Genomic DNA, 15,916 nt, shown 5'->3' with positions numbered 1-15,916 from the left:
ATTATCAATCAACTGTGCTTACTCTTTTTAAATCATAATGACAACAGAATCTAACCAAATGACCCTGATAAAAAGTTTACATACCCCAATTCTTAATACCGTGTATTGCCCCCTTTAACATCAATGACAGCTTGAAGTCTTTTGTGGTATTTGTGGATGAGGCTCTTTATCTTAACAGATGGTAAAGCTGCCTGTTCTTCTTGGCAAACAGCCTCCAGTTCCTGTAAATTCTTGGGCTGTCTTGCATGAACTGCACGTTTGAGATCTCCCCAGAGTGGCTCAATGATATTGAGGTCAGGAGACTGAGATGGCCACTCCAGAACCCTCACTTTATTCTGCTGTAGCCAATGACAGGTGGACTTGACCTTGTGTTTTGGATCATTGTCATGTTGGACTGTCCATGTACGTTCCATGCGCAGCTTCCTGGCTGATTAATACAAATGTTCTTCCAGTATTTTTTGATAACATACTGCATTCATCTTGTCAACAATTATGACCAAATTTCCTGTGCCTTTTGTAGCTCACACATCCCCAAAACATCAGCGATCCACCTCCGTGTTTCACAGTAGGAATGGTGTACCTTTCATCATAGGCCTTGTTGACTCCTCTCCAAATGTAGCATTTATGGTTGTGGCCAAAATGCTAATTTTGTTCTCATCACTTCAAATGACTTTGTGTCAGAAGGTTTGAGGCTTGTCTCTTGTGCTGTTTGGCGTATTGCAAGCGGGATACTTTGTGGCATTTGCGTAGTAATGGCTTTCTTCTGGTGACTCGACCATGCAGCCCATCTGTCTTCAAGTGCCTCCTTATTGTACATCTTGAAACAGTCACACCGCATGTTTTCAGAGAGTCCTGTATTTCACCTGAAGTTATTTGTGGGTTTTTCTTTGCATCCCAAACAATTTTCCTGGCAGTTGTGGCTGAAATTTTAGTAGGTCTACCTGACCATGGTTTGGTTTCAACAGAACCCCTCATTTTCCACTTCTTGATTAGAGTTTGAACGCTGCTGATTGGCATTCTCAATTACTTGGATATCTTTTTATATCCTTTCTTGTTTTATACAGTTCAACTACCTTTTCCCACAGATCCTTTGACAATTCTTTTGCTTTTCCCTTGACTCAGAATCCAGAAACGTCAGTGCAGCACTGGATGAAAGATTCAAGGGTCTGTCAGGTGTCCAGAAACTCATTGACCTTTTATACACACATGCTAATTACAGGCAAACAGATCACAGGTGAGGATGGTTACTTTTAATAGCCATTCAAACTCCTTTGTGTAAACTTGTGTGCATGTTATCAGGCCAAAATCACCAGGGTATGTAAACTTGTGATCAGGGTCATTTGGGTAGTTTTTATTCTCATTATGATTTAAAAAGCGTAAACACAGTTGCTTGATAATAAATGGCTTCAGCCAAACACTAACCATGAGTGAAAGAAAAGTTTTTTTGTTATCATTCATATTCTCTGAAAAATGGCCAAGAAATCATAAATTCTACCAGGGTATGTAAACTTATGAGCACAACTGTGTGTATGTGTATATATATATATATATATATATATATATATATATATATATATATATATATATAGATCGTAGCCTCCCTGACGGTAATCCCGAGTGTGGCTCGGGGTTAAATTTCAGTCCCATTAGCGGTAACCCCGAGCCTCTCTGTGCCAGGCTCCGTTCCCTGCGAGCGGGGCGGAGCCTGGCGGCAAATTCAAAAAATTTTAAAATTATAACACATACAGTACTGTAATCTTACAGATTACAGTACTGTATGAAATTATTTCACATCCCTTTTGTCCCCAGTGCTTTGGCCCATGCCCTGCATGCAGTTTTATATGATATATACTGTTCTTTCTGCCTGGAAACTGGAGATTGTCCATAGCAACCAAAAAGTGTCCCTTTATGTCAAAAGTGGCTTTAGATCAGCTAGAAAACAGCGATAGTAAATTAGAACACTTGCAGAATTGAGCGATAGTGAATCGTGGGGAAATTTATTTTATTATTATTATATTTTTTTTTTTTATTATTTATACTTATTTATTATATTATAATTTATGTTTTTGTGTTTCAAACTTCATCATACCCGGGATATCTACTAGACTCTTGTTTGGACAGATTTAAGTGTGTTATTGTTAAGAATTACAGGCCTACAATATAAAACACCAACTTTCCATGCAAAATAATTGTACCGCTTTCAGCACCTAAAATCCGAAATAATCATACCGCCAGGGAGGTTAACTGTGCCTATCTGTTTGCTTAAAATTTCAGAAGACAAAAAAAAGACAAAAAAAATATTTTCCCATTTAGGTTCAGTCCTGTGTTTTTTTGCATGATAGTTATATTACATTTTCTGATATTTGCTTTGGGCAAAACCTTTTTGCCAATATATTTGATATTTGCTAGACATTGCAGACAGTGAATGCAGAGTCAATCGTTATAATATTCCTTTGTTTCTTTTCATTTGCAGGGCTATCATAGACCAAATCACTATATTGCCACACAAGGTAAGTCCCACTGTTTGTGTTCATCATGTCATGCATAACTGTGCTGTGCATTAGCTGTGAAACTTGTAAAACTCTTTAAGACAAGGTTGTTTTACTAGCGCTAACATAACATTATTTCTGACAGGGAAATGTGTGTAAAAGCGTTTACCAATCTGCACTGCAATATACTCAGTGCACAATTAAATTGTCAGAGCTGTTTGTGGAAAATAGTATAATTACAATCCTGCACTGTTATTTAAATGCTCTGTGGTAGAACTTCAAGTTGAGAAACCTACAAATCTGATGTGCAGTAATGAACACAGTGTGTAGTTTATTTCCCATTTAATGGACCTTGGCTGTTTTTGTCATGCAGCTCTAAGAGGTGCTCATAAAACGAGGAGAAAAATACAAACACAACATCAGCATTATTTGCATATATATAAAATCATGTACAAGCAGTGCTGTATGGAAGAGCTGCAAAATGACAGTCTATGTGGGTACATAATATTCCCCCATTCATCAACCCACATGTTTATATTGTCCATATGTTTGTGCAGTCAGGAGAAATGTGCAGGAGAAATAAGCTTTGTTTTACTGGGTGAAAACAAGAATGATACCATTATTTGGATGATCTTCCTTGTAGTATCTGTATCAGAAACTTGGGTACAGTGAAAATGATTTTTGAAATTCGAGCAAAGAAAAACAGTGCTGTTGGAACCAATCACATGTGAGCATTAATTTACTAACCTGCAGTTTAACATGACAGTGGCATGTGGTGGTTGCGGGTAGCAGTTAAAATACTCTACTGTACTCCGTACATTACTTTATACATTAGTCCTTGAAGAGGACTAGACATTTATTTCAATCTAATTACTTTAATAAAACTGACATACAAGGCAGGTCTTACTTGAGATCAGGTATAGTAACCAATCACATCTGGGCATTGTCAAAGTGGGGTTATGGTTAGATAGCCTCCAGCCAGCCCCCCTTATGTGGAGCCACACTATCCAGGCACCCCTCATTCCATGTAGCTCATTCCTCTAATGAGTCAACATCAACCACCCTCTTCTACATCCAAAACCAAAAATAGACAGCCTCCCTGTTTCATTCTATCCTCCTCAGCTCTACTTAAAGTGGTGTTCCGGCCAAAATTATACTTTTTAAATAAAAATAACCCTATAATACACAAGCTTAATGTATTCTAGTAAAGATAGTTTGTAAACTAAGGTCTGTTTTGTTAGTTTATAGCAGTAGTTTGTTGTTTTATGAACTTACAGCAGGCTTTGGCCATCTTAAGTGTGGGCATCTGAAGCCAGACTGTATTTCTTCCTGGATCTCATCCTTGCAGATCTTGCACATGCTCAGTGTAGCACAAGCAGTGTAATAGGTTTCAGGTCAGGTTTCCATAGCAACGGCAGTGTCAGAGGAAGCTGCCGCCCCTTCCCAGAAGGCATTGCAAACAGGAAATGATGCAATGGGCCACGGCCAGGGAGGAGGAAGTGAAGAATGAATACAACAGATATACAGAAGGTGCTGAGAAAAATTTTTTTTAAATATCCAATTCGTTTACAGTGCACAGTTTAGTGAGGGATGCTGAAGAGTTGTAAATGTGGGTGGAACTACACTTTAAGTTATCCACGACCCTCATTATAGATCCACAGATAATTTCTCTTGGTTCGAAGACATGGTGGAAGTTTCTTTTATTTTAAAAATTAAGATACTAGCTTTTCCTAGTACTGAAAAGGTGCTGAGAATGTGACATAGAACAATACATAATCACACCTTTTCCCACAAAATATTAGAGATTATATGGAAAGTACTGGAAATGGAGGAAGATAAGGGGGCTGGTATACACCGTGATTATAATTATTTTTATGCAGTTGATAAATATATTTTAACGACAGTCACACACTGGTTCAACAGGTAGGAAATTATGAGTGATTAACAGTTCTCAGAAGTTCCTGTAACCGTTGTGAAAAATCACCTTTGGATTAGTTATTTATGAAAAAAAAATACAAAGGACCTGTTTTACAAGTTTCAAATGAAAAGTTACTAACTACTGTGGGCTCAGCAGATAACTATGGACTATGAAAGCATGGTATATACATATACATAATCAAATCCATCTCCAGAAACTGCATTTTAAAAGAAAAGTTTATTGCCCCAAAAAGAGATCATACATAAAAAGCAATAGACACCAAAGTTCCAAATGTAGATTGCTCCATATCACCCCTACGTACTGTATACTTGAAAAAATATATAACTAAAAATGTATAACATAGCATATTGATATTCCAAATGTAAGTCCACTTCATGGATATAAAGAATCCCCTATCACGTGCAAAGAAAACAATATTTTTCCTTGTACTTGATTGGATGATGGAATTCAGCAGAGCTTCACCTATTTTACTAACCATAATTCCCTTGCAGATTGAACAGCCTATTTACCTTTCGTAAGTTAACTCCAAAGTGCATTACATCCAAGGTAAGAAGAGGTCCTTAACCACTTCAGCCCCGGAAGGATTTACCCCCTTCCTGACCAGAGCACTTTTTACAATTCGGCACTGCGTCGCTTTAACTGCTAATTGCGCGGTCATGCAATGCTCTACCCAAACAAAATTTGCGTCCTTTTCTTCCCACAAATAGAGCTTTCTTTTGATGGTATTTGATCACCTCTGCCGTTTTTATTTTTTGCGCTATAAACGGAAAAAGACTGAAAATTTTGAAAAAAAATGATATTTTCTACTTTTTGTTATAAAAAAAATCCAATAAACTAAATTTTAGTCATACATTTAGGCCAAAATGTATTCGGCCACATGTCTTTGGTAAAAAAAATGTCAATAAGCGTATATTTATTGGTTTGCGCAAAAGTTATAGCGTCTACAAACTAGGGTACATTTTCTGGAATTTACACAGCTTTTAGTTTATGACTGCCTATGTCATTTCTTGAGGTGCTAAAATGGCAGGGCAGTACAACCCCCCCCCCCAAATGACCCCATTTTGGAAAGTAGACACCCCAAGGAAATTGCTGAGAGGCATGTTGAGCCCATTGAATATTTATTTTTTTTGTCCCAAGTGATTGAATAATGACAAAAAAAAAAAAAATTTACAAAAAGTTGTCACTAAATGATATATTGCTCACATGGGCATATGTGGAATTGCACCCCAAAATACATTCAGCTGCTTCTCCTGAGTACGGGGATACCACATGTGTGGCACTTTTTGGGAGCCTAGCCGAATACGGGGCCCCGAAAACCCAGCACCACCTTCAGGATTTCTAAGGGCATACATTTTTGATTTCACTCCTCACTACCTATCACAGTTTTGAAGGCCATAAAATGCCAAGATGGCACAACCCCCCCCCAAATGACCCCATTTTGGAAAGTAGACACCCCAAGCTATTTGCTGAGAGGCATGGTGAGTATTTTGCAGCTCTCATTTGTTTTTGAAAATGAAGAAAGACCAGAAAAAATTTTTTTTTTTTTTCTTTTTTCAATTTTCAAAACCTTGTGACAAAAAGTGAGGTCTGCAAAATACTCACTATACCTCTCAGCAAATAGCTTGGGGTGTCTACTTTCCAAAATGGGGTCATTTGGGGGGGGTTTTGTGCCACCTGGGCTTTCCATGGCCTCCGAAACTGTGATAGGCAGTGAAGAGTGAAATCAAAAATTTACGGCCTTAGAAAGCCTGAAGGCGGTTCTTGGTTTTCGGGGTCCCGTACGCGGCTAGGCTCCCAAAAAGTCCCACACATGTGGTATCCCCGTACTCAGGAGAAGCAACAGAATTTATTTTGGGGTGTAATTTCACAAATCCCCATGGCATGTTTGAGCAATATAACATTTAGTGACAACTTTGTGCAAAAAAAAAAAAAATTTGTCTCTTTCCCGCAACTTGTGTCACAATATAAAATATTCCATGGACTCGACATGCCTCTCAGCAAATAGCTTGGGGTGTCTACTTTCCAAAATGGGGTCATTTGGGGGGGTTTGAACTGTCCTGGCATTTTATGCACAACATTTAGAAGCTTACGTCACACATCACCCACTCTTCTAACCACTTGAAGACAAAGCCCTTTCTGACACTTTTTGATTACATGAAAAAATTATTTTTTTTTGCAAGAAAATTACTTTGAACCCCCAAACATTATATATTATTTTAAAGCAAATGCCCTACAGATTAAAATGGTGGGTGTTTCATTTTTTTTTTCACACAGTAATTGCGCAGCGATTTTTCAAACGCATTTTTTGTGGAAAAAACACACTTTTTTAAATTTTAATGCACTAAAACACACTATATTGCCCAAATGTTTGATGAAATAAAAAAGATGATCTTAGGCCGAGTACATGGATACCAAACATGACATGCTTTACAATTGCGCACAAACGTGCAGTGGCAACAAAATTAATACATTTTTAAAAGCCTTTAAAAGCCTTTACAGGTTACCACTTTAGATTTACAGAGGAGGTCTACTGCTAAAATTACTGCCCTCGATCTGACCTTCGCGGTGATACCTCACATGCATGGTGCAATTGCTGTTTACATTTGACGCCAGACCGACGCTTGCGTTCGCCTTAGCGCGAGAGCAGGGGGGACAGGGGTGCTTTTTTTTTTTTTTCTTTATTATTTTTTTGCTTTTTTATCTTATTTTTAAACTGTTCCTTTCATATTTTTTTTTAAATCATTTTTATTGTTATCTCAGGGAATGTAAATATCCCCTATGATAGCAATAGGTAGTGACAGGTACTCTTTTTTGAAAAAATTGGGGTCTATTAGACCCTAGATTTCTCCTCTGCCCTCAAAGCATCTGACCACACCAAGATCGGTGTGATAAAATGCTTTCCCAATTTCCCAATGGCGCTGTTTACATCCGGCGAAATCTAAGTCCTAAAATGCTCGTAGCTTCCGGTTTCTTAGGCCATAGAGATGTTTGGAGCCACTCTGGTCTCTGATCAGCTCTATGGTCAGCTGGCTGAATCACCGGCTGCATTCTCAGGTTCCCTGTTGAGACAGGAGAGCCAGAGAAAAACACGGAAGACGGTGGGGGGGGGGCATTCCCTCCCACTGCTTGTAAAAGCAGTCTAGAGGCTAATTAGCCACTAGGATTGCTTTTACATGAAAGCCGACCGCTGGCTGAAAAGAATGATACCAAGATGATACCTAAACCTGCAGGCATCATTCTGGTATAACCACTCAAAGTCGTGAATGGCGTACCTGAAGACAAAAAAATGGTTAACAATAAAGCACAGTAAACGGTAAAGTATAAAAAATTGCATACCTGAAAAGCAAACATGATAAAACATAATAACAATAAAACATTGCAGAATAGAATACAGTAAAAAAGAGCAGAACACCAGAGAGAGAATAGAGAGAGAGAGAACAATAAAACGACAACTATTTTTTTTTATTTTTGTTTGTGTTTTTTTTTTTTTTTTACACTTTTTTTTTTTTTACACTTTTTTTTTGTAACTGTAACTTTTATAACTGTAACCGGTTCCAGGTTCGGGTCTCTCAAAATGCGATGGCATCTTGGGAGACCCTGTGAAAGTGTGCCTAGTCTGTGCAATGCTGTACCCTACGCTAATACTCAACTAGTGAATGGTAGCGTTCAAAACATTCACCAATGCAAAGACCAGGATTATCAGGACAGGAGGGACAATAATAGCGGGTGTCACGTCTATATACGCGCTTGCTGCAGACACATCTTTTTTGGGGGGGTTCGTTGGGTAGGGGTACTCGGGAGGACATATAAATGCCTCTCATGCAACCGACTGCATTTGGTTGGGGATGTGAATGGGGGAAATACGGGCGCTGCAGAAGTGGTGGGTTCCCAATTAGGATTGGCGAATGCAGCAGGAAGGGCATTATGGGCACGACGGGCCTGTGTTTGTCTTTTTGGTGGCAGCGGGACACTACTTGTGCTTGCCACCTCACCAGCTTGAACTGCACTTATGGGACTCGCCACGTCACCAAGTGTTACTGCAGTGCTGGTATGACTACGACTGGGGTGTACTAGGCCGCTGGCGCTTGCCAGTTCACCAAAACGCTACAAAAAAAAGTGACAGTGATCGATCGATACTGCACTTGGGTGGGCTGGGCTGGGCCGGGCGGAGGGGCAAAACGCAGGTGCTAGCAGGTATCTGGGCTGATCCCACTAACACTGCGTTTTTGGGAACCCTAAACTGCTGGGGACGCTAGTATAGATCTGATCGGATCAGATATTGATCCGATCAGATACTATACCACTAAGGGAGGTGTACGGTGCGTGCGTGGGTGTTAGTGGTACTGGCGCTAATCTGACGCTGCTTGGGGCTGGTGCTTGCCAGTTCACCAAAATGCTACCAAAAAAACTGTTAGCGATCGCAGGGATCAGGCCTGACTCTGCGAACGCTGCAGTTATGCGTTTAGTGTTTTGTAAGTGACAGTGGTCGATCGATACTGCACTTGGGTGGGCTGGGCAGAGGGGCAAAACGCAGGTGCTAGCAGGTATCTGGGCTGATCCCGCTAACACTGCGTTTTTGGGAACCCTAAACTGCTGGGGACGCTAGTATAGATCTGATCGGATCAGATATTGATCTGTTCAGATACTATACCACTAAGGGAGGTGTACGGTGCGTGTACGGTGCGTGCGTGGGTGTTCGCGGTACTGGCGCTAATCTGACGCTGCCTGGGGCGACGCATATCACCGCCGGGCGATCAGGGGGCTAAACCTTTATTCGGTAATAAACGGCGGGTGCCCTGACACTAAAAAAAATAAACGAACTAACCAGCGTCACCCGTAACAGTTATACGGTGATCAGTGGTGAAAGGGTTAACTAGGGGGCAATCAAGGGGTTAAAACATTTATTAGGTAGTATATGGGGGTCCCTGTCGCTATAAAACGCTGACAGCGAACCTAAATATTTACGTTCCTAACTAGCGTCACCAGCGACACTAATACAGCGATCAGAAAAATGATCGCTTAGCGACACTGGTGACAGGGGGTGATCAAGGGGTTAAAACTTTATTAGGGGGGGTTAGGGGGGTACCCTAGACCTACAGGGGGCTAATACTAACTGTCCTACCACTGCTAACTGTCACAAACTGACACCATGCAGTAATCAGGAAAAAAGCAAAACAAAACAAAAAAACCTGCTTGGTGTCAGTTTGTGACGGGGGGGGGGATCGGGGGGCGATCGGGGGGGGATCGGGGGTGTTTAGTGTGCCTGGCATGTTCTACTGTGTTGTGTGTGTGTGTTGGTGCACTTACATGTCTTCTCTCCTCGGTGCTGGAACGGAAACTGGCCAGCCGAGGAGAGATGACATCACATCCTCTGCCTCTGTGTACTATACAGAGGCAGGGGATGTTTCTCATTGGCTGGGAGCGATCGCGAGGGGGGGGCCACGATCGGATGGTCTCCCCCTCGTCTCTCAACTCTCCCAGCCAAACGCCGACCGCCGATGGCACCGGGGGGGGTCCGATCGGACCCCCCGCCCGCGGGAAGGCAATCACGTACCAGGTACGTGATTTTGCCTGCCCGTGCCGCTCTGCTCACGTATATATGCGTGAGGCGGTCGGCAAGTGGTTAAAGAGGAACTACAGGCTCCTTCAGAAGCCTTGCAGCTTCACAGCTTGTTTCCTACTGTGCATGTGTGAGGCACACTGTGGTTTCTGAATGGTCCCACCGTCTTCAGGGAACTGTGTGTGTCCCAGAAGGCAGCGGAGGGGAGGAGAAGGGGACGGAAATGTTATAGATTGGTGATCTTACCCGGAAGTGGGAGCAGGTACCTGCCAAAACTAGGTACCCACTCCCCCCCCCCCCCCTCTCAAAAAAAAGTTCCAAATGTGGCAGTGGAGGGGGAAGGGTGCAAACAAGCAGAACTTCCCCTTTTGGGTGGAGCTCCACTTTAAGAAAACCACAGATCCATGTATAGCACAAATCTACACAAGAGAAATATGCGCAAGTATAATTGTTCGATGTAGAAAAGATGCTGTATCCCAAAAATGACAATCAGACATCAGACAATTGAAGGGACTGTATCCTCATAATCATCTACCTGTATGAAAGCTTGACTAAGAGGTCATACTGTCCAGTAGCCCATAGGCCAATAAATAATCTGTTCCAAAATATAGGATGCATTCTCTGCTAAATTGACAATAATAGGGCATTTCCCCTTCAGTGCAACAAATGAAAGTTGCACATGGTGTTTGAGATTGATGTATGTGTCAAAAGTTGACAGACTTCCCAGAAGTGTAAATATTAAACAGTACAAGCTCAGCAGTGTGTGTGTGTGTGTGTGTGTGTGTATATATATATATACTCTTACTCTCACTCTGTGTCCACAATGAGTGTCATAAAGGACACAAATATCCAAATTCATAGAAAGCCATGACAGATCACCAAATGTGGAATAAAAGCTAGTTCAAGTATTTATAATCCAAGCCCCAGTAAAATGCAGTCTTCAAGTTCCTGTCTGGAATGTATATTTCATAGCTGATCATTGGCGTATTCCTAATACACAGTTTGCATAGCTACTTATGAATAGTGTTAGATCAATTCAAACTCATTCTTAGGACATGTCATATTCATCATGACTGTGTGTATAGTTGAGGAGGTACATCTATTCATTAGGGAGGACAGAGGAGTGTGTTGCTAAAATACCTGACAGTTTTTGCTAGAATCAGCCAACTGCATAAAAGGAAAGGTTACATTGTGCTGTCCCTTTATGTAAAGTTACAAAAAATCAGTATCATATAAAAATAATATTGTGAACACAAAAACCTATTAACCAAGTAAACTTGGTGATAAAACATAATATAATTGAATCAAGTCTTGTAAATTGCAATCATTGTGATCTTGCATGCAAGGTGCTTTCTCCTCAACCACCATCAATACACAGATCTGCTTACCAGATATCTAGACCGCACAGTAAATGTGTCTAAATGCACTTATTAAAAATGGTGTAAAACACCAGTCACGTGAATGTCTCTTTTTCATATATAGGCTACAATGTAATCAGGCCACTCAATATGGCACCTGAGGAGACAGAAGAAAGAACTCTATCATGTAGTAAAATGTTTACTCTTTATTTAAAATAAAGTAGAGGTAATTGTGTAAATTAATCGCATCCAAAAAACATCGCTTTACTCTAGCCAGCGAGCGACCGTAGTGACGTCACAGTTGAAACTCTGCCCTGCTCTTTAGTTACAGCCAATGTCATCAAGGGGCATGGGCTTGAGGTTGGTTCTAACAAAACGTGTAGGGCGCAGTTTCAGCTGTAACGTCATTAGGCTCACACGTGGCTGGAACGAAGCGCTGTATACTGGATATGATTTTAATTTATGCAACTTTGTGAGTGCATCTGCTTTATTTTAAATAAAAAACCTATCTGTCCTAAAGTGATGACAATGTCTGGCTACTTTAAAGTCTCAGGTCTGAGCAAGCATGCTGTGAAGGAGTGTCAGAAAAGTGTCCGAATTTTTTATCTCTATGATTGGTCCAGTTCGGCATAGTGTTCAGTTTTAATCACTTCAGCTCCGGAAGGTTTACCACTTACTTTACTTTAACTGACAATTGAGCAGTCGTGCAACACTGTACCCAAATAAAATGTATGTCCTTTTTTCCTACAAATAGAGCTTTCTTTTGGAGGTATGTGATCACCTCTGCGTTTTTTATTTTTTGCGCTATAAACAAAAAAGACCCACAATTTTGAAAAAAAAATACAATATTTTTTACTTTTTGCTATTAGGCCTGATTCACACTTGTACAGGTTGCAGTATGCATATTGCAGGTGCATTTTGCATTTTTCAATACACATCCCTAAGGCTCCATTCACACTAGCACGTTTTTTGATGCGTTTTGCATTTTGCAGAAATGCATGGGAATTTTTTAACATAGGTTCCTATGGAACATGTTCACAGCAATGCCTTTTTGTACCTCTGCATTTTTGGAAAGGGTCAGGGACTTTTTTTCATGCAAAATGCCGCATTTTGCATGTAATAGAATTCAATGGACAAGCATCAAAAACGCAAGTGCACCGTTTTTGCAGCGTTTTTACAGCGTTTTTACAGCGTTTTTGATGCATTTTGGGATTTTTTTTTTTAAACTGTAAAAAAAAAAAACGCAAAAACGCCGCAAAAACGCTATAAAAACGCTACAAAAACGCTGCTCAAAAACGTGGCAAGCATGACAAAAATAACTCCAAAAACATTTAAAAGCAACATGCATAGGTGTGAATCAAGCCTAAGGCCCCATTCACACTAGCGCGTTTTTTGATGCATTTTGCATTTTGCAGAAATGCACGGGAATTTTTTAACATGGGTTCCTATGGAACATGTTCACATCAATGCTTTTTTGTATCTCAGCGTTTTTGGAAAGGGTCGGGGACTTTTTTTCATGCAAAAAGCAGCGTTTTGCATGTAATGGTTTTCAATGGACAAGCATCAAAAATGCAAGTGCAGCGTTTTTGATGCGTTTTTGGTGCGTTTTTGCCGTTTTTTTTTTTTTTTTTGTAATTTTTTTGTAAGACTGTAAAAAAAAAGAAAAAAAAAAAAAAAAAAAAAACGCAAAACGCAAATCGCGGCAAAAACGCGGCAAAAACGCGGCAAAAACGCGGCTCAAAAACGTGGCAAGCATGAAAAAAAAACCTCCAAAAACGCTCAAAAGCAACATGCATAGGTGTGAATCGAGCCTAAACCACTGAAGTCTATGGAACCAAAAAGCAGAAAAAAACCCTGGCCTTTTCTATAAAATGCACAGATGTGAACTACATCCATAGGAAACCACGTTAAATGGCCTGTAGTGTGTTTCTGCAAAACTGAAAATGCACTAAAAAATGCATAAGTGTGAACCAGGCCTAAAACACATCCAATAAAAAAATGTAAAAAATCTAATTTCTTCATCAATTTAGGCCAATATGCATTCTGCTACATATTTTTGGTAAAAAATGCCAATAAGCGGATTGGTTTGTGCACAAATTATAGCGTCTACAAACTATGAGATATTTTTAGGGAATTTTCATTTATTTTATTTTTTTTATGGAAGTGCAGAATCAACTACAGGTATGTGATTCTGCAATGGACAGCCGCGTTGCCACCATATATATGCAGTATACGATCGGCAAGCGGTTAAAAGAGAAGTGCAAGATATGAAAAAAAAAAAACAAATATTCATACTCACCTAGGTGGATGCAGCATCGATCCAATGCTGCATCTCTCCCTCGCCACCTCTGCACCGAGAACAGAACAATGATAGACTGCTGATCACTCAGTTCTCTGTCTTCAGGGGTAAGAGAGCAAGAGACTCTCTGCTTTGCCCCTCCAGTTCTCACTGGAGCACTGGGCTGTAGAGGGGGCAGGAACAGCTGGATCAAGCTTTCAGAGGTACACTGGGCCAGTTCCTGGTCAGGCATCTGGGTGAATCCTGACATTAAAGCCAGGATCTCTTAAAAGTTTGGACCAGCTGAATGACATCATCAGCTGAATATGTACTTTGGCCCTACTCCTTTAATGGTTTTAAAAAAAGGCCTTGTTTTTCTGTACTGTTTTGGACTATTCATTTTTCTTGGGGGGCAAGTATTTGCTCATTACATATGCAAGATCTGCTTTTCATTGCTGCATGGTGGTTGGGCTTTACTGCTCCCCAAAATGCAGAGCTAAAATTTGACTTTAAAATATTGGCACTTGTTTTCCCAGTATCTTACCTCAACAATTATTAAAATAGATACGAAACCAATCATTGAAATATCATATAGCCTTTAAAATAATTTCAAACGTAATTTTCAAGTTTTATAAATATGAAGCTTTCATTAAAAAAATATTGGGTGATCATGAAGGTCCTTGTTTAGTCATAGTTTTGAGCATTGACTTGCAGCTACCACTAAATTGTACTAATTTGTACGAACATATAAAGGAAGTGGCTGCAAAGGAGATCCGTGTTGCTGACATTTATAAAAAGGTGACAACATATATTAAGAAAAAAAAAACACCCCACAAAGCAATGTTTTATGATAAATATTGCTTTTTCTAACTAAATAATAACTAATCTAGTAAGGTTTTAGATCCGCTTTAAGCCGAGTGGCAGTGATTGTACTGAGTCACAGAAAGCTCCTTCTACTGGTTGATGTCCAAATGTCTACATGAGACACAATACACAATATGGGTGAGTGTGCATTTATTGTGTAGAAAGTTTTATAAAGCTTACTTTAAGGTAAACAATGCAGTAATAATATATTGCCTTTTTCAAGAACTTGTAGTTAGTCTTCTACAGAACATTTGGTTGCTTAGAAACCTCATATTTGCTAGAATAATTTTATTAAGGTCATCCAATGTACAGGTAACAATAGATGTTCATCAGCTTTCAGTTTACTGCAGTCACTTCAGCGAAAGTTATATTTTAAAAGCTATGGGATACTTCAGTTGGCATATGAGCACTTTACATTATTAAATAATCCCATTTTGTTTTTATTGTTTGAGAAATGGATGTATGCATTTATCATCGATCACTTGTTGCTTTTTACACTTCTCATAACCATAATGCCAAGGCTAGGCATGCTCATGGCAGATGTTTTCTACTTGACTTTATTCAATAAAGTGCTTATTAGAAAAAAGGTTCATGTACAATTATTCTTACCACTCCTGGCTCACAAGGTCAAGCAGGTTGGGTCGTCCAGTATAAATATTTATAAATGTTTATAAAAGTGTACACATTTAGAGTTTCCAGTTCCGCTTGCTAATCTTAAATTAGAATACCTTTTTCATGAAAGTGACCCTCTTGTGCAGCTGTAAAGATCTGTATACACAGATCGATGATGTAACTCCTATAGCTCTATTTTTTATAAAATTTATGACTCATTTTATTAAAATGTTTATGGTTTGCCTTAGTAGCAAACCAATATTTATTACAATAAACCAATCAGGTTAAGTAGGCTTGTGCATCTCTTGTTTTTTGTCAATAATTTTTATAAATTTTTTAAAATTAGCAAGCATTAATAAATTAAAGCAGAGCTGTATCAAAATGTTAATGTAAAGCAGTACAGTATATATCAGTCTTGCTACATTGGACAAATAAAGAGTAGCAGAAAGCCCGAGTGTCAAAACTCTACCCTATCAGTTACATGATTTCTGCTGAAGAGGAGAATCAGAAAATAAAAACTCTGATTTTCTGATTTGGTATTGGTCACATAATCAAAATGTCTAGGTATAAACTAATACAGAATCAATCCTTGAGCAGTATTTTTTCCAGAAAAAGGTAAGTATGTCAGTCTTTTTATATCAATCCAAGCAAGACTGTTTCCTTGTACCCCTAGGTGTAACCCAAACCCTAACATTAATCCTAACACTAAAGCTGGCCAAAGGTGGATCAAAATTCTTCCAGTTCAGAAGGGTCAAGCTGAATTTCAATCCATGTGCTATATCTGTTTTACAGAAGAAAATAGTTAGATCAACTTCT

At 39.5% G+C, this 15,916-nt stretch overlaps 1 protein-coding gene across 10 annotated transcripts in view; it reads left to right on the top strand.

Annotated features, from left to right (window-relative positions):
- Positions 1–15,916, top strand: part of PTPRM (protein tyrosine phosphatase receptor type M) — a 1,075,005-nt gene that overhangs the window by 902,996 nt on the left and 156,093 nt on the right. For all 10 annotated transcript variants that reach the window (XM_073631370.1, XM_073631374.1, XM_073631369.1 and 7 more), the window contains one exon: positions 2,474–2,510. In XM_073631370.1, the coding sequence (XP_073487471.1) occupies positions 2,474–2,510 (37 nt within the window). The remainder of the gene's footprint in view (positions 1–2,473; positions 2,511–15,916) is intronic.

Source organism: Aquarana catesbeiana, linkage group LG05 (assembly GCF_042186555.1).
Source record: "Aquarana catesbeiana isolate 2022-GZ linkage group LG05, ASM4218655v1, whole genome shotgun sequence".
Taxonomy (NCBI): Eukaryota; Metazoa; Chordata; class Amphibia; order Anura; family Ranidae; genus Aquarana; species Aquarana catesbeiana.
Note: the sequence above shows the minus strand (reverse complement) of the source record. Positions and strands in the feature narration are given on the sequence as shown.